Source organism: Bombina bombina, chromosome 2 (genome assembly GCF_027579735.1).
Source record: "Bombina bombina isolate aBomBom1 chromosome 2, aBomBom1.pri, whole genome shotgun sequence".
Classification (NCBI taxonomy): Eukaryota; Metazoa; Chordata; class Amphibia; order Anura; family Bombinatoridae; genus Bombina; species Bombina bombina.
Window position 1 is genome coordinate 470260851 of NC_069500.1, and position 27642 is coordinate 470288492.

Below are 27642 nucleotides of genomic sequence, written 5' to 3' on the forward strand. Positions count from 1 at the left end.
CCCTTACTGGAACAATTTCTCCCAGGGAGGAAAGGTTGTGAACGCAGTTCAAGAATGCCTCTCTTTTTACCTGGTCTGCAGATAATCTTCAGAGGTGGAATCTTCCCCTGGTAAGGAAAGTTTTGAATTCTATTTTGTAACCCTGAGATACTATGTCCACAGCCCAAAGATCTGGGACCATCTCGTATCCACGCTTGACAAAACAGGGAAAGTCTGCCCCCCACTTGATTCGATCCTGGATCGGGGGCTGCTGCTTCATGCAGACTTAGAGTCAGCTAAGGGTTTCTTTGATTGCTTCTCCTTACTCCAAGATTGATTGGGCTTCCAAGAAGACTTGGACTGTTCTTGCTTGGAAGAGGGAGACTTTTGACCTTTAAAGTTACGTAAGGAACGAAAATTACTTTGGCGTCCTTTAGGTCTGTTCTTCTTGTCTTGTGGTAGAAAAGACTCTTTTCCACCCATAATATCAGAAATTATTTCTGTCAGACCAGGTCCAAACAAGGTCTTACCCTTGTAAGGAAGCACCAGAAGCTTGGACTTGGAGGTAACATCAGCTGACCAAGATTTTAGCCACAAAGCCCTACGGGCTAAGACAGTGAAGCCAGACATCTTGGCTCCCAGTCTAATAACTTGCATGTTAGCATCAGAAATAAAGGAATTGGCTAGTTTGAGAGCCTTAATCCTATCTTGGATCTCCTCCAATGGAGTCTCTACTAAAATTGATTCAGACAAGGCATCGCACCAATAAGATTCCGCAATTGCTACTGTGGTAATACAAACTGCAGGTTGCAATTGAAGACCTTGATGAACATACATCTTTTTCAAATAAGCCTCCAGCTTTTTGTCCATCGGATCCTTAAAGGAGTAGCTATCCTCTATAGGGATCATAGTTCTCTTAGCCAGAGTAGAAGTAGCCCCGTCTACTACAGTAAAAAAGGAATTCATTTCTTCAGACACCAAACGTCACCTCCTTCATTGACAGAGGCAAAGAGAATGACTGGAGATTATTGGTAGGGGAGTGACACATTTAACAGCTTTGCTGTGGTGTTTTTTTGCCTCCTCCTGCTTGCCAGGAGTGATATTCCCACTAGTAATTCAAATGACGTTGTGGAATCTCCATATCTTAGGAAAGAAAATTAAATTGAAAAGTTGTTTAAAATTGCATTCCCTCTCAAAATCACAACAGGAACCTTCAAATACTTAGGGATCCACCTACATGTCGACCCCACACGTATTTACCATCTTAATATTCCAAAAGTTATATTTAGCTCACAAGATATCATACGTGGTTGGAGAGGATTTCCTCTTTCCCTTCATGGCAGAATCCACTTATTGAAAATGATAATTTTACCAAAAATCTTGTACCCTTTGCAAATGCTCCCTCTTTTACTTCACACCAAAGATATACAAATCATCTCCTCCACCTTTGCCTCATTTGTATGGAATTAGAAGAAACACAGAATCAAAATATCTAAGTTATCCATGCAGTTGGGTGCGGGGGGGTCTTATGTTCCTAAACATTCAGTGGTATAACTGGGCGACATTAGCCAAATTGGTTTTGGGGTGGTTGGATGGATCCGACTATTTTAGCCCTGCTGTGGAACTTGATAGCGCAGCTCCAATTAATTTAGCTTATCTTCCACACTACACACTTCTGGCCTTGCCCCACCATATTTCCCATAACATATTGTTTAGAGACCCGATCAGGGCTTGGAAAAAGCTGCGTCGATTCTGGAACATAGACCATACAGTGACCAAATATCTACCTATATAGGGGAATCCTAGGTTTATACCTGGCTACACCACTCGAGCCTTTCAGAGATGGAAGGATTCGGGCCTGACCTCTATTGCACATATACTGTAATTAACCCTACTACGCTTGAGATTTCCCCCTTTCATACTCTGAGGGAGACTTATGCTGTTCCTCCTGACACCATGTTTGCATATTTCCAGTGCAGACATTATGTTCGGGCTCTCATCACAGATAACCAGCTCACTGCCACAAACTCCAGCGTAGATAGACCGCATTACAAAGCAGGGATCACACTCTATAACCCGTATTTACACTGAAATCACAAATCATCTAGAACAGTCTGTTATGCAAACAATACATAACAAATGGCAGGGAACGAGAGATGTCTTGATCACCCCACAGGAGATTACAGCTAGCTTTCAGAAAGTTAGAATGGCCACTCTCTCGGCTTACTCAAGGGAGGCACATACTAAATTAATTCATCAAGCATATGTTCTCCCAAGTTTAAGACTTAGATGGGTCCCCCAGACAGTAGACAAATGTAACAAATGCTCCCTTCCATCCTCTGATCTCACTCACATGATATGGGACTGTCCTAAGCTACAGAGACTATGGGAAAAAGTTAAATTCTGGCTCCAGAGGGTCTTACAGGAAGATGTAGCTCTAACCCCATCCAATATTATCTTCTTGCACGACTTAGAGGTTGCACCACGGTGTCAGAAATTCTTATACTCTGTGATTTTACTCACTAGGAGATTCGTCTTGCAATACTGGGCAGACAGTAAATCCCCTCCCTTTAAAAAATATAAAAAACAGAATTTATGTTTACCTGATAAATTACTTTCTCCAACGGTGTGTCCGGTCCACGGCGTCATCCTTACTTGTGGGATATTCTCCTCCCCAACAGGAAATGGCAAAGAGCCCAGCAAAGCTGGTCACATGATCCCTCCTAGGCTCCGCCTTCCCCAGTCATTCGACCGACGTAAAGGAGGAATATTTGCATAGGAGAAATCATATGATACCGTGGTGACTGTAGTTAAAGAAAATAAATTATCAGACCTGATTAAAAAACCAGGGCGGGCCGTGGACCGGACACACCGTTGGAGAAAGTAATTTATCAGGTAAACATAAATTCTGTTTTCTCCAACATAGGTGTGTCCGGTCCACGGCGTCATCCTTACTTGTGGGAACCAATACCAAAGCTTTAGGACACGGATGATGGGAGGGAGCAAATCAGGTCACCTAGATGGAAGGCACCACGGCTTGCAAAACCTTTCTCCCAAAAATAGCCTCAGAAGAAGCAAAAGTATCAAATTTGTAAAATTTAGTAAAAGTGTGCAGTGAAGACCAAGTCGCTGCCTTACATATCTGATCAACAGAAGCCTCGTTCTTGAAGGCCCATGTGGAAGCCACGGCCCTAGTGGAATGAGCTGTGATTCTTTCAGGAGGCTGCCGTCCGGCAGTCTCGTAAGCCAATCTGATGATGCTTTTAAGCCAAAAAGAGAGAGAGGTAGAAGTTGCTTTTTGACCTCTCCTTTTACCAGAATAAACAACAAACAAGGAAGAAGTTTGTCTGAAATCCTTTGTAGCATCTAAATAGAATTTTAGAGCACGAACTACATCCAAATTGTGCAACAAACGTTCCTTCTTTGAAACTGGATTCGGACACAAAGAAGGCACGACTATCTCCTGGTTAATGTTTTTGTTAGAAACAACTTTCGGAAGAAAACCAGGTTTAGTACGCAAAACCACCTTATCTGCATGGAACACCAGATAAGGAGGAGAACACTGCAGAGCAGATAACTCTGAAACTCTTCTAGCAGAAGAAATTGCAACCAAAAACAAAACCTTCCAAGATAATAACTTAATATCTACGGAATGTAAGGGTTCAAACGGAACCCCCTGAAGAACTGAAAGAACTAAATTGAGACTCCAAAAAACTCTAAGCCATCTCCGTGGAGATGTTGCCTGTACAACGGCAAAGAGAATGACTGGGGAAGGCGGAGCCTAGGAGGGATCATGTGACCAGCTTTGCTGGGCTCTTTGCCATTTCCTGTTGGGGAGGAGAATATCCCACAAGTAAGGATGACGCCGTGGACCGGACACACCTATGTTGGAGAAAATTGATACAGGCAGTGCACGTTCAGGTTCTCCTGGAGCAGGCGGACGTGCAGGGAGACCTTGACAAAAGAATTAAGGCTTTTATTCACAAGTGGGAGCCATATCTGTTGCACATCACCCCACGTATGAGAAGCAGGTTACTTTACCCCTTTCGGAACTCAACGTTCATATTGGAGGAAAATTTGTGTGGCAGATGGTGCCCCTCTCCTCCTCCCCCGCCCCCCCCCCCATTCTGATCATACATAATTTGTACTATATTAGGTCACTTTTTTTCTTACCATAGGTGCCAGGGGTTTTTTGGTCCCCACCCCCCTCTTCCCCTGGAGTGGAGGGATTATATTTTGTTGTAGTTTATTGTTTTATGTTATTTGAGTGTATGTTTTTTTGGGGAAAAAAGAAAATGGAACCAGATTTACTTCTTGATGTGGAATTAAATTGCATGGAATGGCCTTCTTCAGCCCACTGGGTAGAGGGAGTGTCGTTAATTTTCATCTCTGTACCGCACAAATGTGAAAATGTTATCTTTACTATTTGGAATTACCATGTTGGAAAGAGTCTGGAACATAAATCAAGTTTAAAAAAAAAAAAAAAAAAAAAATTGCATGCCCTATATGAATCATGCAATTTTAATTTTGACTAGACTGTGCCTTAAAATACGGTATTTGTTTTCTATTTCTAGCTTTTGACTCTATCCTATAGGTTAGCCCCTGTCACAAGGCTCTTTACCATATTTATAGTAGGTTCTCTGGTAAAGATAAGGTCACATATTATTTCTTTGACTGCTTATCTGGACATAACTTGTCTAAGCTCATCAGCAGAGCTAACATCTAGACACATATCTAAGGTGACATGTAATTCAGGTCTTTCCAAAAGCTGCCTAGTGCCTTCAAACTGGGCTCATCTATTATTCTGGACACTGGTTTCTGTAATGCAGCAATGTAAACCTTGATAGTGGTGACTGTACCTGTGCTTCCAGCTCTAACCTCCGAGCAGTTCTCTGCTCCTCCACCTCTTTTTTCTCTCTGGAGGTGAGTTGTTTCGCATCTTCAAGGTCTCTAATAAGCTGTTCACGGATTTTCAGTGCTTCCTTTTGAGCACGTTGGTTTTGTTCTATCCTCTCTTGGATCTGCAGTTGTCGCTCTGCCAGTACCTAGAGAGAGTAAAATAAAAAAATAATTTATGTCAACTAAATTATGAAGTAAACAATCCAAGATTTAACTGTAGAATTCCAAATCACTTTATTTTTTTTTCTTGCTATATTGATATTCCTACAACACAAAGCCAAATATATAATGTGCACTCTTATAAAACTTACAACTACATATATGGCTATGTGAGGAATGGTGATGCAGTTGTCATGTGTGTGATATCAGTAACAGATTATATTGTGTGATGTGACATTAATGTAAGTTTATACAAATCATCTGGCTTTTTTAAAACCGGTATAAAAAAACAACATTATTAAAGCATTAATGGTCATAATGCTTTTTCCATGATACTACAATCTATTCTAAGGTATTTCTTAGGCTTTTCACAGCGGACAAGGTGGTTAAAGGACCAGTCAACACAGTAGATTTGCATTATCAACAAATGCAAGATAACAAGACAATGCAATAGCACTTAGTCTGAACTTCAAATGAGTAGTAGATTTTTTTTTCTGACAATTTTAAAAGTTATGTCTTTTTCCACTCCCACTGTACCATGTTACAGCCATCAGCCAATCACAAATGCATTCATGTACCATGTGAAAGCCATCAGCCATTCACAAATGCATACACACTTATTCTTGCACATGCTCAGTAGGAGCTGGTGACTCAAAAAGTTTAAATATAAAAATACTGTGCACATTTAGTTAATGGAAGTAAATTGGAAAGTAGTTTAAAATGGAATGCTCTATCTGAATAATGAAAGTTTAAATTTGATTGAGTGTCCCTTTTTAAATGAGATAAACACAAAAGTTGTACAAACACTTGCGCAAAACATTTTTTACTAATAGTATGAAATGGACCTTCATTTTTTGGGGGGGACAAAGAAAATACTTTTTTTTTTCTAGCTTTGTAGTAACTGTCAGATTGTTTATTGCATTGGCATAATCATTTGAAAAAAATAGAAAATCAGCCTTTAGGCTGTGCATGTATAAAAAAACTGGCTAAGGGCTTTAATGTTTCCTATAGACAAGAAAAAACACTTTTCTGTAGCAAATTACAAAGAAAACTACCAACCTGCAAGTATGTGTGCTCAAGGTCTTTGCTGCTTCAGAGATGTACTTTAACTATGTATTTGGCACCTCTGTTGGGGTTAAACACAGACTTCTTCAGTTCCAGTCAAGATACAACTAACATTACCTCTTTCATTAGGCGATTCCGTGCGTTCCTCTCTCTTTCCCATTCTGCTTCTCGTTTTGCCCACACTTGCTTAGCTTCCTCTCTGTAAAATAGGGAGATTCACACTAATAAGGGATATGATCAATTGTCTAGAAGATTTTTATCATTAATACTAAAAAAAAATAAAAAAAATCTTAAATATTAAACTTTATGGCTTGTTTAAAAGTAGTTATCCATCCATACATTATTATTTGAACATTAAAACACAATTGATATTCAGTGCAAAAAGAAATGATATAGTGCCTAGCATAAAATGAAAACTAGGCACAATATACAGGTATACCTCACTTTACAGCGCTTCACTTTACAGCGATTCGCTAATACAGCGCTTTGTGGAGCTGAAGTTCAACCTCCAAGGATTTTGAAACAGTGCTATAATCATTGTGAGATTGCTAGAAAAGTGAATGGCACCATTTTGTTATGCTTAGATCACTCTGTTTATAGCATTGCAGTGCAAGCTGTGTCTCAGTGCTATAGTCTGGCAAATTTTACTACAGTAATTGTCACTATTTTACAGGTACAGTATTTATTGAATACTAATTGAATACTTGCTGTGCTAGTGTTAAACTAAATGTAGCACTATTGCACCCCTAATATATGTTAGTTCAAACATGTTTTCAAGATTTTAAACACTGAAAAGAAAGCTAAAACTGCCTTGTTTCACTTTAAGGCGGTTTTCACTTTACAGCGGGGCTCCGGTCCCTAACCCGCTGTATGAGCGGGGTATACCTGTATGCAGTAATTATTAAAACTTGAATTAAAGGGACACTGAAGTAAAAATTAAAATTCATTATTCAGATAGAGCATGTCATTTTAAACAACTTTCCAATTTACTTCCATTAACAAAATGTGCAGTCTTTTAATATTTACACTTTTTGAGTCACCAGCTCCTACTGAGCGTGTGCAAGAATTCACAGCATATACGTATATGCATTTGTGATTGGCTAATGGCTGTCACATGGTACAGGGGAAGTGGAAACAGATATAACTTTGCAATTTATTTTAAAAAAAAATCTACTACTCAGACTAAGTGCCATTGCATTGTTTTCTTATCATGCATTTGTTGATTATGCAAATCTATTGTATTGACTGGTCCTTTAAGCTCTTTGCATCAAAGTGTATCACATTGTTTCATCTCCATGTGTTGTCTGTCACCTTTTCATTATTTATTCATAGTAAGTTCAGAGAACTAAAAGGCTAATTTATGTATGTCATAAAATCAAATAGCTTTTGGTGTATGATCTCAAAGTGTTTGCACAAGTTAAACTGCTTCCCTTTGTTTGTGGATTGAAGTTTTGATAAACTTCGGAACTGTTAAATAAAATTATATTACGTTCGGCTTAAAGGAACATTCTAGCCAAAACTGGAATCCATGTGGATGCATTTCAGTTTTGAATAGAAGCATGTTTGTAATATAGAAGTATTAGCAAAAAACATAAATTATGCTTAGCAGATAATTTCCTTTCCTTCTGTATGAGGAGAGTCCACAGCTTCATTCCTTACTTGTGGGAATACAGAACCTGGTCACAAGGAGGAGGCAAAGACACCATAGCCAAAGGCTTAAATACCTCCCCCACTTCGCTAAATATCCCAGTCATTCTGCCAAGGGAACAAGTAACAGTAGGAGAAATATCAGGGTATAAATGGTGTCAGAAGAACAAAACAAAATTTAGGTCCGCCCTTTGGAGAATACATGCGGGGGCCGTGGACACTCCTCATACAGAAGGAAAGGAAATTATCTGGTAAGCATAATTTATGTTTTCCTTCTTAATATGAGGAGAGTCCACGGCATCATTCCTTACTTGTGGGAAACATATACCCAAGCTCCAGTGTACACTGAATGAACAGGAGGGCAAAAAAGAAGGCAGGCCCTATTCTGAGGGCACCACAGCCTGTAAAAACTTTCTCCCAAAAGCTGCTTCAGCAGAAGCAAAAACGTCAAACTTATAAAATTTAGAAAAGTTATGTGAGGAGGACCAGGTAGCCGCCCTACAAATCTGATCCATAGAGGCCTCATTCTTGAAGGCCCAAGAGGAAGCCACTGCTCTAGTTGAAAGAGTCTTAATTCTCTGAGGAGGCTTATGTCCCACTGTCTCATAAGCTAAGCGAATAATGCTCCTCAACCAAAAAGATAAGGAAGTGGACTAGGCCTTCTGCCCCCTACGCTTCCCAGAATAGACAACAAACAAAGAAGAAGTCTGTCTAAACTCCTTCGTAGCCTGAAGATAGAACTTCAAGGCCCGAACCACATCCAAATTATGAAGTAACCATACCTTCGAAGGAGGAGGATTAGGACACAAGGAAGGAACCACAATCTACTGATTGATGTTGCGATCTAAAACGACCTTAGGAAGAAAATCTAACCCAGTACGAAAACAGCCTTATCAGCATGAAATACTAGGTAAGGAGGCTCACATTGCAAGGCAGCCATTTCAGAGACCCTGCGTGCCGAAGCAATAGCCAGTAGAAAAAGAACCTTCCAAGACAGAAATTTAATGTCAACTACGTGCATAGGCTCAAATGACCCATCTGCAAAATGTTAAGAACAAGATTTAAACTCCAAGGAGGAGTGCTAGATCTAAACACAGGCCTGATTCTAGCCAGAGCCTGAACAAAAGACTGGACATCTGGAAGCTCAGCGAGCCTCTTATGTAGTAAAACAGGTAGGGCCAAAATCTGTCTCTTAAGGGAGCTAGCAGAAAGGCCCTTCTCCAGACCATCCTGGAGAAAGGAAAGAATCCTGGAAACCCTGACCTTATGCCAGGGGAATCCACGCTCTTCACACCAGAATAAGTAGGTCCTCCACACCTTATGATAGATTCGCCGAGTAACCGGCTTTTCGAGTTTGAATGAGAGTATCAATAACTCTCTCAGAGAAACCTCTCTTGGCTAGGACTAAGCGTTCAATCTTCACGCAATCAGCCTCAGAGAATCTAGATTTTGATGAACAAAAGGACCTTGTTCCTGCAGATCCATGCGACAAGGTAACTTCCATGGAGGAGATGATGACATCCCCACTAGATCCGCAAACCATATCCTTGGCGGCCACGATGGAGTAATCAGTATCACTGATGCCCGCTCCTGCTTGATGTGGGCCACTACTCGAGGAAGAAGAGGTAATGGCGGAAAACGGTATATTAGACTGAACTTAAAAGAAATCACTAATGCATCTATTAGCTCCGCCTAAGGATCCCTGGATCTCGACCCATACTTGGGTAGCTTGGTATTGAGACGAGACGCCATGAGAAATATTTCCAGAGTCCCCCATCTGTTGCATATCTCCACAAACACTTCGGGATGGTGAGACCATAACCCCCAGATGAAAGGATTGTCTGCTGAGAAAATCCGCTTCCCAGTTGTCCACACTGAAATGTGGATCGCTGACAGCGAGCAGTGCTAGGGAGCTACTTGTTCCTCCCTGGTGGTTGATTGGAATTTGATAAACTGGGACAAACCCAGACCCAGAGCACTGAAGTTTGCTCGAAGTTCCAGAATGTTGATTGGAAGAGCAATCTCCTGCCAAGTCCAAAGGCCCTGAGCCTTCTTGGTTCCCAAGCTGCTCCCCATCCTGGGAGACTTGCATCTGTAGTCACAATCTCCCAGGATTGTCTTAAAAAGGATGTCCCTCAGGACAGGTGATCTGGACAGAGCCACCAAGAGAGCAATTCTCTCGACCGGTTGTCCAGAGAGATCTGTTGAGACGGATCCAAATGATTGCCGTTTCACTGTCTCAGCATGCACAGCTGTAACGGTCTGAGACGGAACCTGGCAAAGGGAATAATGTCCATGTTGGACATTATGAGACCAATCACCTCCATACACTGCACCACAGAGGGCCTTGAGGAGGTCCGGAGGGCAAGACATGCGGAAGCCAGCTTGCAGCGTCTCTGGTCTGAAAGAAATATCCTCATGACTAGTGAGTCTATTATAGTGCCCAGGAATTCTACCCTGGTGCTTGGAATAAGGGAACTCTTTTCTAAGTTTATCTTCTAGATAAAAAGAGGGTGCTTGTATCAGAATATCATCCAAGTAAGGTGCTACTGAAATGACCTGGGTTCTGGCCACGGCTAAGAGAGCCCCCAGAACCTTTGGGAAAATTCTTGGGGCAGTAGCTAGGCCAAACGGAAGAGCAATAAACTGGAAGTGCTGGTCCAGGAAGGCAAACCTTAGGAACTAAAAGTGTTCCCTGTGGATTGGGACATGAAGGTAAGCATCCTTCAGATCTATATTGGTCATGAACTGTCCCTTCTGGGCTAAGGAAAGGATAGACCTTATCGTCTCCATCTTGAACGAGGGGACGTTTAGAAACTTGTATAAACACTTTAGGTCCAGAATCGGGCGGAAAGTTCCCTCCTTCTTTGGGGCCACAAAAAGGTTTGAGTAGTATCCCAAGCCTCATTCCTATATGGGAACTGGGATAATTACTCCTAAGGAGCACAGATCCTGAATGCACCCCAGAAAGGCACCCCTCTTCTCTGGTTTTTATGACAGATTTAGAAATCTGCGCTTGAGTGGAAGAGACTTGAACCCAATTCTGTAACCCTAAACAATGATCTGCAGGACCTAAGGATCCTGTACATCCCTGAACCAAGCTTCTGAGAAGAGCGAAAGTCTGCCCCCTACCTGATCCATAGACAGACCGGGGGCGACCCCTTCATGCTGATTTAGTCTCAGCTTGCTTCTTGCTTTGCTTGGACTTATTCCAGGACTGAGCCGGCTTCCAAGTCTATGGTTGCTCGGTCGTAGCGGAGGATTGCTGGCGCTGGGATTTATCGGAACGAAAATTATTAGATTGTCCCTTAGATCTGTTATTTTTATCTTGCGGTAGGAAGGCACCCTTGCCCCCTGATACCGTAGAAATAATGGAGTCCAGGCCTGGACCAAACAAAATTTTACACTTGATAAGGAGTCGCACCAGTAGGTAGCCGCTCCCGCAACCGCACAAACTGCCACCGCTGATTGAAATAAATATCCTGAATTTTGAAACATCTTTCTTAACAGAGTTTCCATCTTTTTATCCATGGGCTGTTTGAACGACAAACTATACTCCAGTGGTATAGTAGTGAGTTTTGCAAGCGTGGAGACAGCGCCATCCACCTTAGGGACAAAACCCCACAACTCCAATTGAGAGTCCGGGACCGGGAATAGTTTCTTAAAGGCAGACGAAGGGGTGAAGGACGAACAAATCCTCTCCCATTCGTTCTTAATGTTTGCCATCTTTACAGAAACAGGAAAGTCTGAGGAACAACCCTGTCTTCGTAAACTCTATGCAGTTTAGGAATTAAAGGTTCTTCAGGCAGTTTGGCCTCTGGAACCTCTAAGGTAGCCAGAACTTCCTGTAAAAGAAAGCGCAAATGCTCCATCCTAAAGAAATATTTGACCTTTCGCTTGTGCTTAGCAGGGCGAGGTAAAGCACTAATGGCCGCAGACACCGCCATTTGTAACTGTGCAGTGAAGTCTGGAGGTAAAAGGCCTCCTCCAGATGGAGGATCAGGCGTGCTATGGGAAACTGCATGTGTATTAGGAGATGAAAGCAGGGTGCGCACCTAACCTGACGGTGACCCCTCAGAGGTGGAAGGCTCAGCGGTATCAAACATGTTAACCTTTTTTGACATAATTACTTTTTCTAGGCATGTGGAACATAATTGAGAGGGTGAGTATACCTCGGCCTTCTCACAATATAAACAGGCATTTGTCTTAGGTATAGAGGGAGTACCCTCTAAAACGTCAGAGTCCTCCATAGCTATGCGCTATGTCCTAATATAACAATAATGAACATTATATAAAAATATAAAAACGGCACCTTTATACCCCCAATGGCTGGGGCACTCGCCACCTCATATGACTCAGGCACACAGAGTAAACTGCTTCTCTCTAATAACCAGCACGGTCACAGAGTAGGAAGTGAAACTACGATCACACACAGTCACATGGAGCGCAACCTGGGACCGCCTCCGCTATGGAAAAGCGCTCCAAGCTTGTAAAGCTGCGCAGCTCTAAAGTGAAAGTAACCTGTATGTTCCAACCTCAGCCTATGAGCCTCAGAAAACATCTCACACATAATGCAGTATAAATCAAATAAATATGTATGAGATTAATCCCCACTGTTCAATAATCCCCCCCTCAGGAGATATTAACCCTTTATTCCATACAGATAAAAGGAGCCACACTGTGACCCTGTCTTCTAGCGTTAACCATATGTGTAAAAAATGAAACAATCTTACCGGAATCTATGCTTTGGAACAGAAACACAGCCTCTCAAGTGTGACAGTCTTGTAGGATCGCTCCTGACATGAACTTGAGTGATGAAAGCAGGCAGTGAAACTCGTCAACACTGATTGCTTAGGAGCTGTTAATACGAGTCTGGATGGTTTTGCAGAAAGACTCTCCCTGCATCTCCAGACCCTAACCTTCTTCAATGCTCTCCCTGAGAGGCTGGCAAGACTACTTAAAACTCCAGTCCCATTTCAAAGGGTAGATACCCTTCATAAAGAGCTACTCTGTATCTTCTGACACTTCTCTGCCAACCTCCTGTTACGAAAGGCAAAGAATGACTGGGATATGAGGAAAGTGGGTGAGGTATCTAAGCCTTTGGCTGGGGTGTCTTTGCCTCCTCCTGGTGGCCAGGTTCTGTATTCCCACAAGTAAGGAATGAAGCCGTGGACTCTCCTCATATTAAGAAGGAAATGCTTCTAATAAAAGTTGTAGCTGTTTCAAAAGTGTATTTAAAGGACCAGTAAACACAGTAGATTTGCATAATCAGCAAATGCAAGATGACAAGACAATACAAAAGCATTTACTCAATTTCAAATGAGTAGTAGATTTTTTGTCTAACAAATTTCAAAGTTATGTATATTTCCACTCCCCCTGTACCATGTGATAGCAATCAGCCAATCACAAATGCATATACGTATAGTCTGTGAATTATTGCACATGCTCAGTAGGAGCTGGTGACTCAAAAAGTGTAAATATAAAAGACTGTGCAGATTTTTTTTAATGGAAGTAAATTGGAAAGTTGTTTAAAATTACATGCTGTATCTGAATCATGAAAATTTAATTTGACCTGAGTGTCCATTTAAGTATGCACTGTGCACCAGCATTTTAAACACAGCACTTGCTCAGAGAGCCTAAAGTGCTTGCACCACCTAGTAATGACTCAATTTGTTAACTGCGGACTTGATAAAAGCCCCACTTGCTATCTGAGTAGCTGTAGTATTAAAAAAACCTGGTGCACTGAGAATATCTAGCTATGCTTCACATGCACATGCAGAGAAAAATGCTAACACTAAGAACAGTGATAACTTTTACTAGAAGCATTTTTGCCAATACATGTATATTTCAAATATGTTTCTATTCAAAAGATGTAATTCATATATGTACATTAAAATTCTGACCAGATTAATGTAGTTTAAGAGTTTCCCCTCAGCTTTAGTGCCAGTAAGAATTTTTCATATAGTTGCGAAATAAAGTGCAGATTGTAGTTACGATAAAACTGATCACTTTTGGCTTCCTGTTGCTTCTGGGTTTTTATCTAAGGCTTACTACCATAACATATTATTCATATTGCTAAATATAAAACTATTTATAGAGATTAGTAACTTTATTACACCATAGAGCTTAGATACATGGTGATAATGGTCCAAGTGAGCACTCAGATAATAATGCTAAATAATATATAGTCGTATGCAAAAGTTTAGGCACCCCTGACAATTTCCATGATTTTCATTTATAAATAATTGGGTGTTTGGATCAGCAATTTCATTTTGATCTATCAAATAACAGTAATATTTCAGTAGTGAAATTAGATTTATTGGATTAACAGAAAATGTGCAATATGCATCAAAACAAAACTAGACAGGTGCATAAATTTAGGCACCCCAACAGAAATATTGCATCAATAGTTAGTAGAGCCTCCTTTAGCAGAAATAACAGCCTCTAGACGCTTCTTATAGCCTGTAATGAGTGTCTGGATTCTGGATAAAGGTATTTTGGACCATTCCTCCTTGCAAAACATCTCCAGTTCAGTTAGGTTTGATATTTGCTGAGCATGGACAGCCCGCTTCAAATCACCCCACAGATTTTCAATGATATTCAGGTCTGGGGACTGGGATGGCCAGAACATTGTACATAAATGCCAGAGTAGATTTTGAGCAGTGTTTTGGGTCGTTGTCTTGTTGAAATATCCAGCCCCGGCGTAACTTCAACTTTGTGACTGATTCCTCAACATTATTCTCAAGTATCTGCTGATATTGAGTGGAATCCATGCGACCCTCAACTTTCACAACATTCCCAGTACCGGCACTGGCCACACAGTCCCACAGCATGATGGAACACACAGCCCCACAGCATGATGGAACATCCACCAAATTTTACTGTGGGTAGCAACTGTTTGTCTTGGAACGCTGTGTTCTTTCACCGCCATGCATAAGGCCCCTTGTTATGACCAAATCACTCAATCTTTGTTTCATCAGTCCACCGCACCATCTTCCAAAATGAAGTTGGCTTGTCCAAATGTGCATTTGCATACCTCAAGCGACTCTGTTTGTGAAGTGTGTGCAGAAAAGGCTTCTTCCGCATCACTCTCCTATACAGCTTCTCCTTGTGCAAAGTGCGCTGAATTGTTGAATGATGCACAGTGACACCATCTGCAGAAAGATGGTGGGCTGTTTTTGACCGTTCTCACCATCCTTTGCCTCTCCAATATTTTACTTGGCCTGCCAATTCTGGCCTTAACAAGAACTGTGCCTGTGGTCTTCCATTTCCTTACTATGTTCCTCACAGTGGACACTGACAGCTTAAATCTCTGGGATAGCGTTTTGTAGCTTTCCCCTAAACCATAATGTTGAACAATATTTGTTTTCCGGTCATTTAAGAGTTGTTTTGAGGCCCCCAAGTTGCCACTCTTCAGAGGAGAGTCAGAGAACAAAAACTTGCAATTGGCCACCTTAAATACCTTTTCTCATGATTGGATGCACCTGTCTATGAAATTCAAGGCTTAATGGGCTCACCAAACCAATTATGTGTTCCAATTAATCAGTGCTAGGCAAGGGTGCCCAAATTTATGCACCTGTCTAATTTTGTTTTGATGCATTCTGAACATTTTCTGTTAATCCAATAAACCTCATTTCATTACTGAAACATTACTGTGTCCTTCAGTTATTTGATAGATCAAAATGAAATTGCTGATCCAAAACAACTAATTAGTTATAAATGAAAATCATGGAAATTGTCAGGGGTGCCTAAACTTTTGCATATAACTGTATATGTGACTGGCTCATTTGAAAAACATCATTATGATGTTAAATAAGGTTAGTTTTTTTTTTTTTTTTGGCATGTGGTGTTTGTTAAGGGATTTATTGGCCTTGACCAAGGCCTCAGAGATGGCTGAAACGTTGACTGTTTTTATTTATTAATTATTTTTTTACTTAAATAAAATTATTTTTAAATTATAAAGACTGGAGAGTGAGTACCAATGGATCAATGTTTGTTCTATTTATTTTAGATGTGCATTTGGCATTCATTTAATAAACAAATGCAGAAAATGGCCACAGTCTGTGGTGACCCAGAGAGGAAGAGACCATGATGTGGTCTTGGGCTAAAACCATTTGGCCAAATGCTGTAGCTAACTCTACTATTTTTGCTTTTAATCTTGTTGTGTGCTTGCAAAAGAGTGCCAGACTTTCTGTATGTTGTGTTGATAATTTTGTTTTGTAATTTTCCCTATGAGCTTTGCACCCAGGCGTGAGTGGCTGGGATCTGTACAGCTGTCTGAGTATCTAGGGCTGTGAGTTTTAGAATGACATGGGATGTGTTTCCATTGCAGTTTTTATGTTTTGTATGTGTCTATGGAAATGACATAAGGCCTGTGCTACCCTTGTTATATCTCAGTCTGTTTGATAGAAGACATGCAGCTGTAGGTAGGGGCCCAGGGAGGAAGAGACAGTCAATTCAAAATTAAATTCACTATAATGTAAATAATAAAAAAACAAATGCACATTTATAATTTATTGTGTCTAATTTTTCTATTATTTACCCCTGGAAGCTGTGCTTTTTCCACCTTCTCCCCTAAGAGTCTAAAGTGCATAATCTATAACAAAGTATGTGACAGATTCTCACCCTACAACATGTTTATACAGTAAGTGATAGGTCAGCACAGGCACTAGTTAAGTGGTCACATCAAAGGGATCATGTATCTTGTTGATTTGTTTCATGTGAAAAGAAGTTTGGGCACCTGTCCAGTCAGTACTCAGTAACACCACCTTTGGCAGACATCACAGCCTTCAAACACTTTCTGTATTCAGCTAAATGTCTTCCTATTCTTGTTTTAGGAAAACTTTCCTCACTCTTCCTTACAGAATACCTTTAAAAAGGACAGTCTACTCCAGAATTATTGTTGTTTAAAAAGATACCCCAATTCCCAAGTTTTGCATAACCAACACTGTTATAGAAATACACTTTTTACCTCTGTGATTAACTTGTATCTAAGCCTCTGAAGACTGCCCCTTATTTCAGTTCTTTTGTCAGACTTGCATTTTAGCCAATCAGTGCTGACTCCTAGGTAATTCCACGGGTGCGAGCACAATGTTATCTATATGGCACACATTAACTAACGTCCTCTAGCTGTGAAAAACTGTCAAAATGCATGCAGATAAGAGGCGGCCTTCAAGGGCTTAGAGATTAGCATATAAGCCTACCTAGGTTTAGCTTTGAACAAAGAATACCAAGAGAACAAAGCAAATTTGATGATAAAAGTAAATTGGAAAGTTGTTTAAAATTACATGCCCTATCTAAACATGAAAGTTTAATTCTGACTAGACTGTCCCTTTAATTCAGAAATATTCTGATACAGATAGTTAGATATATAAATGTAAGGCACCTGAATAGAGTGTCCAGCTCTGCCTCCCGTTGCCTCTCCAAACGAAGCTGTTCCTCAATAACACGCTTCATCCAGGCAGCATCAGCAGCAGCTTGTTCCCTCCGTGCTGACTGCAGACGCATCTGATCATCCTCCTTATTTATGAGAGCAGCAAGAATCTTCATGTCCATTTCCTTTAAAGGAAATGATGCATATCATATTATATAGTGTTTGTAACAGTTTCAAAATTATAATTGCAAGGAAATTAATCCAGCGTTGGCTTCACACAGATTTACCAGGTTTTCCTTTAGTAAGAAATAGCACATTAGTATTAAAGGCACTCAGATTCTAAATGATGGAAACATGTGTTAAAAGTTGCATTCAAAACATACCTCAAGTTACTCGTTTTGTTCTAAACAAACTAAGTATATTTTAGCATGCTTACCTTTTTTTGCCAGAAACCCCTACTTGTGTGCCTTTATGTTAAGTATAAGCAGGCAGTCGAGCTAATCAGATCACCCCATAGAGTCTAAGCACTGCATATACCAAGAACTCTGCATTACATGCTAAGCAAGCAGTCTGAGGGGTCACATGCGCACAGAATTGTTCAAGTCATCCGACTGCTTGCTTAGAGTTTAATGCAGAGAATGAAGTGTGGTCAGTGCTTAGACGCTATAGGATGGTGATTTGCCATCTTATTGTCTGTGGTACCCACCTACACTTAGTTTTAAAAACAAATGTGAGAACCAGCAATCACAAATAGTAAGTGTGTAGTGTACCCAGTTAAAACAGGCAACCTATTTAAAAACATTGCTGATTTTGTCAGGTTTACTTTCCCTTTAAAGGGGACATGATACCCAAATTTTGAAGAACTTGAAAGTGCTGCAGCATAGCCGTAAAAATCTGACTATACAATATCACCTGGATTAATCTCTATGAAAAAGGAAGATATTTTACTTACAAAATGTCCTCAGAAGACACATACCATTGTAAAGGGACTTTATGCAGCCAATGAAGATGCTAGTCCAAGGACATGCAAAAGACTGCATCTGGCATGTGACGGCACAGTCATGTTATTTCCTCCGTCATTTTAAGGACGTTGACAATGAAATCTTGCAAGATTTAAATGAAAACTCATTAGATCACAGTAAAGAAAAGCATGACCTCAGCACTGCTGATGCTGATTTTCTGTTTTTTTGTTTTTTTAAATGCAACTGGACAGAAGGTGAAGGATAACTGTTCATAGAGCACTTACTATTGTGAGCTGAAGAAATGATGAGGTAAAATATCTTCCTTTTTTTTTAACGTAGGGATGTTCAGGTTATATTTTCTTTTCAGCTTTTTACAGATATGCTGCATCATTTTCAAGTGATTTAGCACATGAGTATTATGTCCCTTTTAAGGTACCATTTAGCTCAGGTCTGTTGAACCCTTTCAAATGAGAGAGAACATTTATTTCCACTTGTAGGGCTGATGAACACGCTTCCAAATTCATTAAAATATAAATAATATACCACACAAACATACTTGAAGTGAGCAAGCTAATTTAAGGTTTATAGCTTATTGTTTTAAGTATTACAATGCTACATATACACTAAACCAGAAACCTACATATTCAGTCCCCGTTAGAAAGGAAAACAATGAGCCAGTTATGAACACTTTCTCAAGAATATCACATAACATTGTGATGCACACGAAAAGATGAGAATGGTGTACAGTCCCACTGAGAATAAGCATAGCTATTTCCTTATTTCAGCCACAAACATTATGCAGTTTAAGACTACAGAGCAGTGTTTCTCAGTTCTAGTCGTTAGGGCACACTAACAAGCCGGATTGCCAGAATCCCCCTATGTGAGAGCAGGTTAATAGCCATGATTACTGATCAGCCGATTATTTCAGCTGTGCCCTAGTTCAGATACCCTGACAATCTGGCACATAAAAAAAATTAAAGAACACTTTTCTATCCCGGGCCTTATGGTGAACAACCTGGATACAGCTTTCTAAGAACACTCACATCAGATGTTAGAGAGCATTGTTTTGCTTTCCAGGGACTAACACTGTGGAAAGCATTGAGTGCAATTACCTTATCTCTTTGCCTGTTGCCAGTAAGGTACAAGATATATGTATGTTTTTTTAGTACTGATCAAGCAATCATTATATAGCAGCGACAGAATCTAAATCATACAGGATACACTATAGCCTCTCTAGGAACAAAGGAAACAAAAAATAATAATAAATTTGCATTAATATGCAGAATTAAAGGAGTATAATAGTCAAAATTTAAATGTAAACATTTCCATTTTAAATAGGAACCTTTTCTTTGCAACGTACTTGTATTATAAGAGAGTTTCACTATATTAGTGAAAGCTTTAACTGTGCACAGGCAAAAAAAGCATATGAACATATGCTCCTTGTGCACACTAAAAGCTGCAACTAAACAGTGATTGTTTTTACTAGAAGCACTATTTCTTATAAAATTATATAGTAATAATGTTCCTATTTAAATTGAAATAAGGTTTGACTACCATGTCCCGTTAAATATTTTATGGCAAATTACATTGTCAGTTTAATGTCCCTTTAAAGTCTACTTGACCTTGGAATTATCAATCAAAAACTGCTCTCTGCAAACCTCCAACCTGAATGAAAGAACCCCCCCTTCCCCACACCCATGTTATGCAGAGAGATAACCCATCTCTTACAAGTTCCTGTTGTACCAGTTGTGCTCGCCTCTTCATCTGGGCAGTATACTGACGACTCAGGAAGTGACTAAAGAAGAAGAAAAATATACAATTAATAACCAGTCATGCGGCTCGGACAGAAATAAATCTAAATTATTAAAGGGACAGGAACCCCAAAATGATTATTTTATGGTACAGATAGAGCGTGCAATTTTAAACATCTTTCCTTTTTACTTCTATTATGTAATTTACTTTGTTCACTTAGTATCCTTTGTTGAAAAGCATACCTAGGTAGGTGCAAGAGCAGCAATGCACTTCTGAGAGCTAGCTGCCGATTGGTGGCTGAATATATATGCCTCTTATCATTAGCTCACTCTATGTATTCAGCTAGCTTAAAATAGTATGTTCTCTCTGATTCATGATAGAAAATATCAGGTTTTATTATCACTGCCAGACATGTACACAAAAGACCAAACCAACTTACACACAGCATTCCAGGTCTAACTAAGCAAACTATGTACGGCTAGAAATATTAACCTTTGGTAGTCCAATAATGATTTAAACACAATGACCAGGGGTAACAATATTGCCAATTGTCAAATGTAAAGAAAAGATACACCATAAAGAGCACTCGCTTAAAGGGACATGAAACCCAAAATTTTTCATTTATGATTTAGAAAGAGCATGCAATTTTAAACAACTTTCTAATTTACTTCTATTATCTAATTTGCTTTATTCTCTTGATATACTGTGCTGAAAAGCATATCTAGATATGCTCAGTAGCTGCTGATTGGTTGCTGTACATAGATGCCTCATATGATTGGCTCACCCATATTCATTGCTATTTCTTCAACAAAGGATAGCTAAATAATGAAGCAAACTAGATAATAGAAGTAAATTGGAATGTTGTTTAAAATTGTATTCTCTACTTGAATCATGAAAGAAATGTTTTGGGTTTAGTGTCCCTTTAAATACAATTTAGAGTAAAGGAAACAACGACATACAGTTAAATATAATAAGATATAACTTTTATTAGATAAATAAATAAAAGGGGGGGGGAGATACCTCTCAATACTAAGATAAAAATAAAGAAATATATACAGTGTATAACGTTAAATCATATTAGATTCTTCATATCGGCTTCTTCAAAAGGCGCCTTTTTGAAGAAGCCGAGGCGAAATGCGCATCAAGGCGACATTACTTTGTGCATAACGTTATTTATAGTATATGTGTGAAAAATGTTCCACATATATTTAGTATATATGATCTTATAAGTTTCATGGTATTTAGGTTCTGGTATATATGATATTGGTATCGTATTGGGGATTATATCCCTTAGATTTAACCACATACTAGCATTCTAATCTAGTCACTTGCTATAGGCTAACTACTACGTGCTGTATATTATTTGTATTAGTCAGCTGTGTGAAATATGTTCCACAGTGACTGAGTATCAGCGTAATATTTTATAATTAGACTGCTTTGTTAACTTGGTGGCACGATATCACCTGACCTTGTGGGAATATATTCCTATATTTTTACATTAGTCTTCTATATAGGTATTATTTTGACCCAGTCTCTTTCATACATATAAACATCTGGGATGCTCCTCATCTCTTATACTAGTAATCTAATATGATTTAATGTTATACACTGTATATATTTCTTTATTTTTATATCTTAGTATTGAGGGGTGCCCCCCTCTTTAATTTTTTTATCTAATAAAAAGTTATATCTTATTATATTTAACTGTATGTCGTTGTTTCCTTTGCTCTAAATTGTATTTAAGCGAGTGCTCTTTATGGTGTATGTTTTCTTTACATTTGACAATTATCTTAAACTCTTTACACTGAGCACCCTCCCCATTTTCTACTTTGTGGATTACCCTTGATTAATTTGTTTCACAAACAATCCCTATCTCGTAACAATATTCCCCACTCACACTTCTTATCTGGCTTCCAACTCCCCAAATTGCATAATTGTGGAATTGTGCAGCAGGGCAAGCACTGCACTATAAAGATGCCTGTGTGCGTGTAGTCTGGCTGCACAAGGTTTTACAACCTCTCTGATCCCTGCTACTTATTTAGCACATGAACTTTATCATAAAAAAGTTTATATGTTAATAAATAGTGCGCATTTTTTCAGACCGCCACCTTTAAAAAAACAAAACATAAAAAAACCCTGTGCCAGCACTTCCCTGTAAATGTCAGTGACAGATGAACCGATGATGTACTTGTCCCCTCTCACACGGCCCAGCCCAGGACAAATACATTCAATGCTTCTGCATATACATAAAGACGTCTATTTAAACCATGTTGCAATGTTTATATATTGCAACATGTGCCTAGCATTATTATAAACATTGCAACATGGTTTGAATGGAAATTTTTATGAACATGAATAAGCATTTAATTTTTCAATGGCTGACCCTAGATATCTATACGGCGCTACACAACATCGGACCCGAATACATCAACCACCGTGTAAATTTATACACCTCCGCCAGACAACTCCGTTCGACCGACCAAGCACTCGCAGTCATCTCCCGCATCAGCAAATCCACTTCGGGCGGAAGATCCTTCTCCCACATGGCAGCAAAGACATAGAACACCCTCCCACTGGACCTCAGACAATCCACCACCTTACAAAGTTCAGAAAGGACCTCAAAACCTGGCTCTTCGACTAAATGCCCATCCCCCTCCTCCTCTGCTTTCCCTTAGCGCCTTGAGACCCTCACGGGTGATTAGTTTGCGCTCTATAAGTACGCAATAGATAGATATACGCTTCCTGCTTTTAATGAATACTGGAATAGGACGGTGCAGGTGGGTGTGGGTTCCTGGGCAGGTTTTGGGAGGTCCAAGATTTTTTCATAAAAAAACTAGGGCAGAAATGCTATCAGTGGGCGGAGCTTGGCAGCCATTTCAACGTGGCCAGAAACTATTTTCATTTTAAAATAACTTTTTTTTACCATTCCTGCTGAATGATATTGAAAGGGATGCAGGAGCCTATTTGCAGCTTAATCTAAGGTAACTCTTTAAAATGACTAAGGTGTAGACTGTCCCTTTAATAGTAACAAGCCTAGAAGTTTTATCACATCAGGTTAAAGTAAATGTCAAGTTAAACCTATTAGCTAAAGTGAAGCCATAGCAGTTAAAACATGAGTTTCATTCATGAAAACGTCTATAAAAGTATATACTTATCTTCAGAGCAATTTCACTATAAACGCTACACAGATAATAGCTGAAGCTCCGGTCGCCATTTTCACCATTTGATTGACAGACGACTCATCTGCAATCAACTAATCGGGGCGTTCAGCCCCTTTGCACAAACGTCACTGCCCGGTGGAAACAACGATTAGTTGATTGCAAACGAGTCATCTGTCAATCAAATGGTGAAAATGGCGAACGGAGCTTCAGCTATTAGCCGTGTAGTGTTTATAGTGAAATTGCTCTGAAGATAAGTATATACTAAGGTTTTCATGACTGAAACTCATTTTTTAACTGCTATGGCTTCACTTTAGCTAATAGGTTTAACTTGACATTCACTTTAAGATAAACCTTCCTGCAGAGGTCCCCTCCTCCTTGTAAGGCTGTTACAGGAAGTAAAGGACAAGTGTAGAGGGGAAAAGGTAAAATCCATTTCAATAGATTAATAATACATATTGCAATTAAGGATAAGACACAGCTTGGTGTTTATTTTTTTATTACAACAATGAAACAGACAGTTTAACAACCCTTTAACAATGTTATATTTTATGTAATCACTGTTGCCATCTAGTGCTCAAAAATATTCCTGCAAAACTGCTGCAGTATAGTTTTCCAGACACTTGCAGCTACCTACATAGCTATCTCTTCAACAAAGAGTACCCTTGACAAAAGAAGCAACTTGGAAGTCTTGAGTGAATCCTGAAAAAAAACAATTTCATGTCTCTTTAAAGGGCTATGGAACCCAATTTTTTTTTTCATAATTCACATGGAAAATGTGATTTTAAACAACTTTCTAATTTACTTCTATTATTTTTTTATTGTTCTCTTGGTATCTTTTTGTTGAAAAGCAGGGACTTATTCTTAGGAGCCGGCCCATTTCTGAAGCACTATATGGCAGCAGTTTTGCAAGAGCCCTAGATGACAGCACTACTTCCTGTCATGTAGTGCTCCAGACACCTACCTAAGTATCTCTTTAAAGGGACAGTCAAGTCCCAAAAAAACCCACCTCATGATTCAAATAGGGCATGTCATTTTAACCCCTTCGTGACCAGACCACTTTTCAATTTGTACCCAACCTGCCCAAAAAAATTTTTTGATTATTTTTAAATTTTAAAAATTATATTTTCTGTAGTGTAGCTGCCCCCCTCAATACCCTACCCACCCTCCCCCTCCTAGATCCTTTCCCAAGCACATTTTCCCTTATCTTCCGTCTCCTTCCTTCCCATTACTTTTATACTAGCAGCCGGTAAATGCGGCGCGCACGCACCCCCCTCATCGCAACCACGGGACTTGCAAGACATAATGAGGACCGATCCCTGGTATTTGTGTAACGAGGGGCCGCTCACCCGCCTCCCAACTGCAGCTACCAACGAACGGCCCCATCGATTGCCGATGCAGAGAGGCACTCTCTGCATCGGTGGGGTAAAAAGGGAATTGCAGTGATGCCTGAATATCGAGGCATCACTGCAATACCCTGGAAACTATCAGGATCGCTTCAAGAGCTTCAAACCCCAGAGGACGTGCCAGGAACGTCCTTGGTCGTTAAGGGTGTTTTTTTGTAGGACATTCCTGGCACGTCCTTGGTAGTTAAAGGGTTAAACAACTTTTCAATTTACTATTATCACAAATTTTGCTTTGTTCTCTTGGTATTCTTAGTTGAAAGCTAAACCTAGGAGGTTCAAATGCTAATTTCTTAGACCTTGAAGGCCGCCTCTAAATGCATTTTGAGCATTTTTCACCACTAGAGGGCATTAGTTCATATAGATAACATTGAGCTCATGCACGTGAATTTACAGAGGAGTGAGCACTGATTGGCTAAACTGCAAGTCTGTCAAAAGAACTGAAATAAGGGGGCAGTCTGCAGAGGCTTAGATACAAGATAATTACAGAGGTAAAACGTATTAATATAACTGTGTTGGTTATGCAAAACTGGGGAATGGGTAATAAAGGGATTATCTATCTTTTAAAACAACAAAAATTATGGTGTTGACTGTCCCTTTAACACAGGATATCATGGGAAAAAAACAAATTTGATAATAGAAATAGATGGGAAACTTTCTGAAAATTGTATGCTCTGTTGGAATCACAAAAGAACATTTTTGGGTTTCATATCCATTTAACCCCTCCATTACCGGGACTTATAGAGAAGAACTTGCCCAAAATAACCAGATCATTTTTAGCATTTTTGTGATCACTCAAATTAAAACAGAAATAGAGTTTTTTTGTTTTGTTTGTATTCACCTGTCAAACCACACCCACCCACACACACACATATATATATATATATATATATTGTTTATAAAGCTAGAAAAAGAAAAAATACTGTTCTTTCAAACATGCAATTAGAATGTCCTTTTAAAGATGCAGGTATACGATTGCTTGAAACCCCAGTCATACTAGTGATTGCAACGTTAAAATTGCTGTGTTTCCTCCATACAGCCACTTCGTAACGGAACTCAATTATAGTACTCACTCAGGTTGTTTATCTGGTAGCTTGATGTAGAAATCAGCGGAGCTCATATAATACCTCTCTTGCTCACATAGAGCGTGCTTCCAATCCACACCTCCTTGAAATACAACTTCCTTGCTTACCAATCACACCTTGCGAGAGTTGCTCCTGTGGATGCAGAGTCCCTGGGTGCTTGTTTTTTTCTGTTTACTGCTGCTTGGTCACACTGCTGCTTGGTAAGTGCTTAGCGGTTGTTGAATATAAGAATTACCGCTGCACTGAGCGGTAGGCCACAGGAGCAACTCTCGCAAGGTGCGATTGATAAGCAAGGAAGCGTAGATTTTGAAGCACGCTCTATGTCAGTAAGGGAGGTATTGTATGCGCTCCGCTGATTTCTACATCAAGCTACCAGATAAACAACCTGAGTGAGTACTATAATTGAGTTCCGTTACGAAGTGGCTGTATGGAGGAAACACAGCAATTTTAACGTTGCAATCACTAGTATGACTGGGGTTTCAAGCAATCGTATACCTGCATCTTTAAAAGGACATTCTAAATTGCATGTTTGAAAGGACAGTATTTTATCGACTGCTTCAGCAAGGGGATTCCCAATAGATTATAGTTCAAGCTTGGATTCCAATTAATTTTGGACCTTATATATAAATCTTTTCTGGGACTATTAGTTTCAATTCTCAAACGATATTTATTCAAGGGGCCCCTTGCATCATACATACACAAGTTGTTGTGAGCTTTCATTACACACATTTTTTGCTGATGGTTTTTGTTAGATTATTGCATTTAGCATTAAACTGATGTTTAGTTTATAGCAATTCTCTGTGTAATATAATTTGTGGAATTACTCATTACCTAAAGTGTATAGTTTATAACAGGGTAAATGATTTAGTGCTGGATAGGGCTATCTTTTCCCATCCCCTTCCTTATCCTTATTCTAATCTTATCTTATTGTCTCTCTTCTTTTTCTAGCTTTATAAATAATAATTACTCACAATAGCCCTCAAGCACCAGTAATTGCTACAGAAAATGCAATAGTAGCAATTATTTGTTAAATCTCTCCATTAATTATGTGGTGCGGTTACTTTAACATATACATACATACACATATATACACACACACACATATATATATATATATATATATATAATTAAGCAGATGGAGAGCACTCTCACTTCATTAGCAGCTTGCCAGGGTGCATGCAGGAAAATAGCATAGAAAAAACAATGGCTTGCACTCACTGGTCTTTTAACAAACGTGCCTTTAATGTAACGTTTCAGGGACCGTATCCCCTTCCTCAGATGTCGGATATATATATATATATATATATATATATATATATATATATATATATATATATATATATATATATATATATTCATACATACATACACACACATACATACATACTTTTTTCTTTCTTTCAAGTAGACAACCCAAGGTATTGATCTAGGCCCATTTTGGTATATGTCATGTCACCATTTCACCGCCAAACACGATCATATAAAAAAATCATTAACTTTTTCACAAAGTTTCTGACTGAAACGATTTACATACCGCTTGTACAACCATGGCACAAATAATAGTAAAAGCTTCTCTGGGATCTTTGTTCAGATATAGCAGACATATATGGCTTTGCCATTGCTTTTTGGTAATTAGAATGCCATTAATTGCAACTGCACACAACACTTTTATTATTCCCGACAGTGAAGGGGTTAATCAGGTATCTTGTAATGTTAATTTTAAGCTTTAGTGTAGAGATTACCCTCCTACCTGACACCTCTCAACCGCTGATCCCTCCCAAACAGCATTCTTCCCCTCCCTCACACCCCACTGGTCACTACCATCTTAAGTACTGGTATAGCGTACCAGTATAACGTTTTAAGACAAAAAAAATGTCTCTCCTGCAAAACAGCTCTATTTTCCCAAACAGTTATCTAACCCCCCCCCCCCCCCAACTAGTGTCTGTCATCTTAGATACTGGTTGTCTGCCAGTACCTATAAAATACCTTAGTAAACAGATTTATTTATTTTTTCTGTTGAGGTGTTGTGCCCCCATCCAGTGATCGTTTGTTAGAGACCCCCCACAACACCATTTTTTTCTGAAGTGTAGCTCCCCATCCCTATATATTTTTTTCTTTATTGTAGGGCCATCCTACTCTTCCCCCCCCCCTCTCCCATCC

At 39.4% G+C, this 27642-nt stretch overlaps 1 protein-coding gene across 2 annotated transcripts in view; it reads right to left on the bottom strand.

The window, feature by feature from the left end:
• Positions 1-27642, bottom strand: part of TCHP (trichoplein keratin filament binding) — a 111999-nt gene that overhangs the window by 33840 nt on the left and 50517 nt on the right. For both annotated transcript variants that reach the window (XM_053702104.1, XM_053702106.1), the window contains exons 8-11: positions 19813-19879; positions 17135-17307; positions 6220-6301; positions 4839-5024 (exon numbers count right to left, since the gene is read on the bottom strand). In XM_053702104.1, the coding sequence (XP_053558079.1) occupies positions 4839-5024; positions 6220-6301; positions 17135-17307; positions 19813-19879 (508 nt within the window). The remainder of the gene's footprint in view (positions 1-4838; positions 5025-6219; positions 6302-17134; positions 17308-19812; positions 19880-27642) is intronic.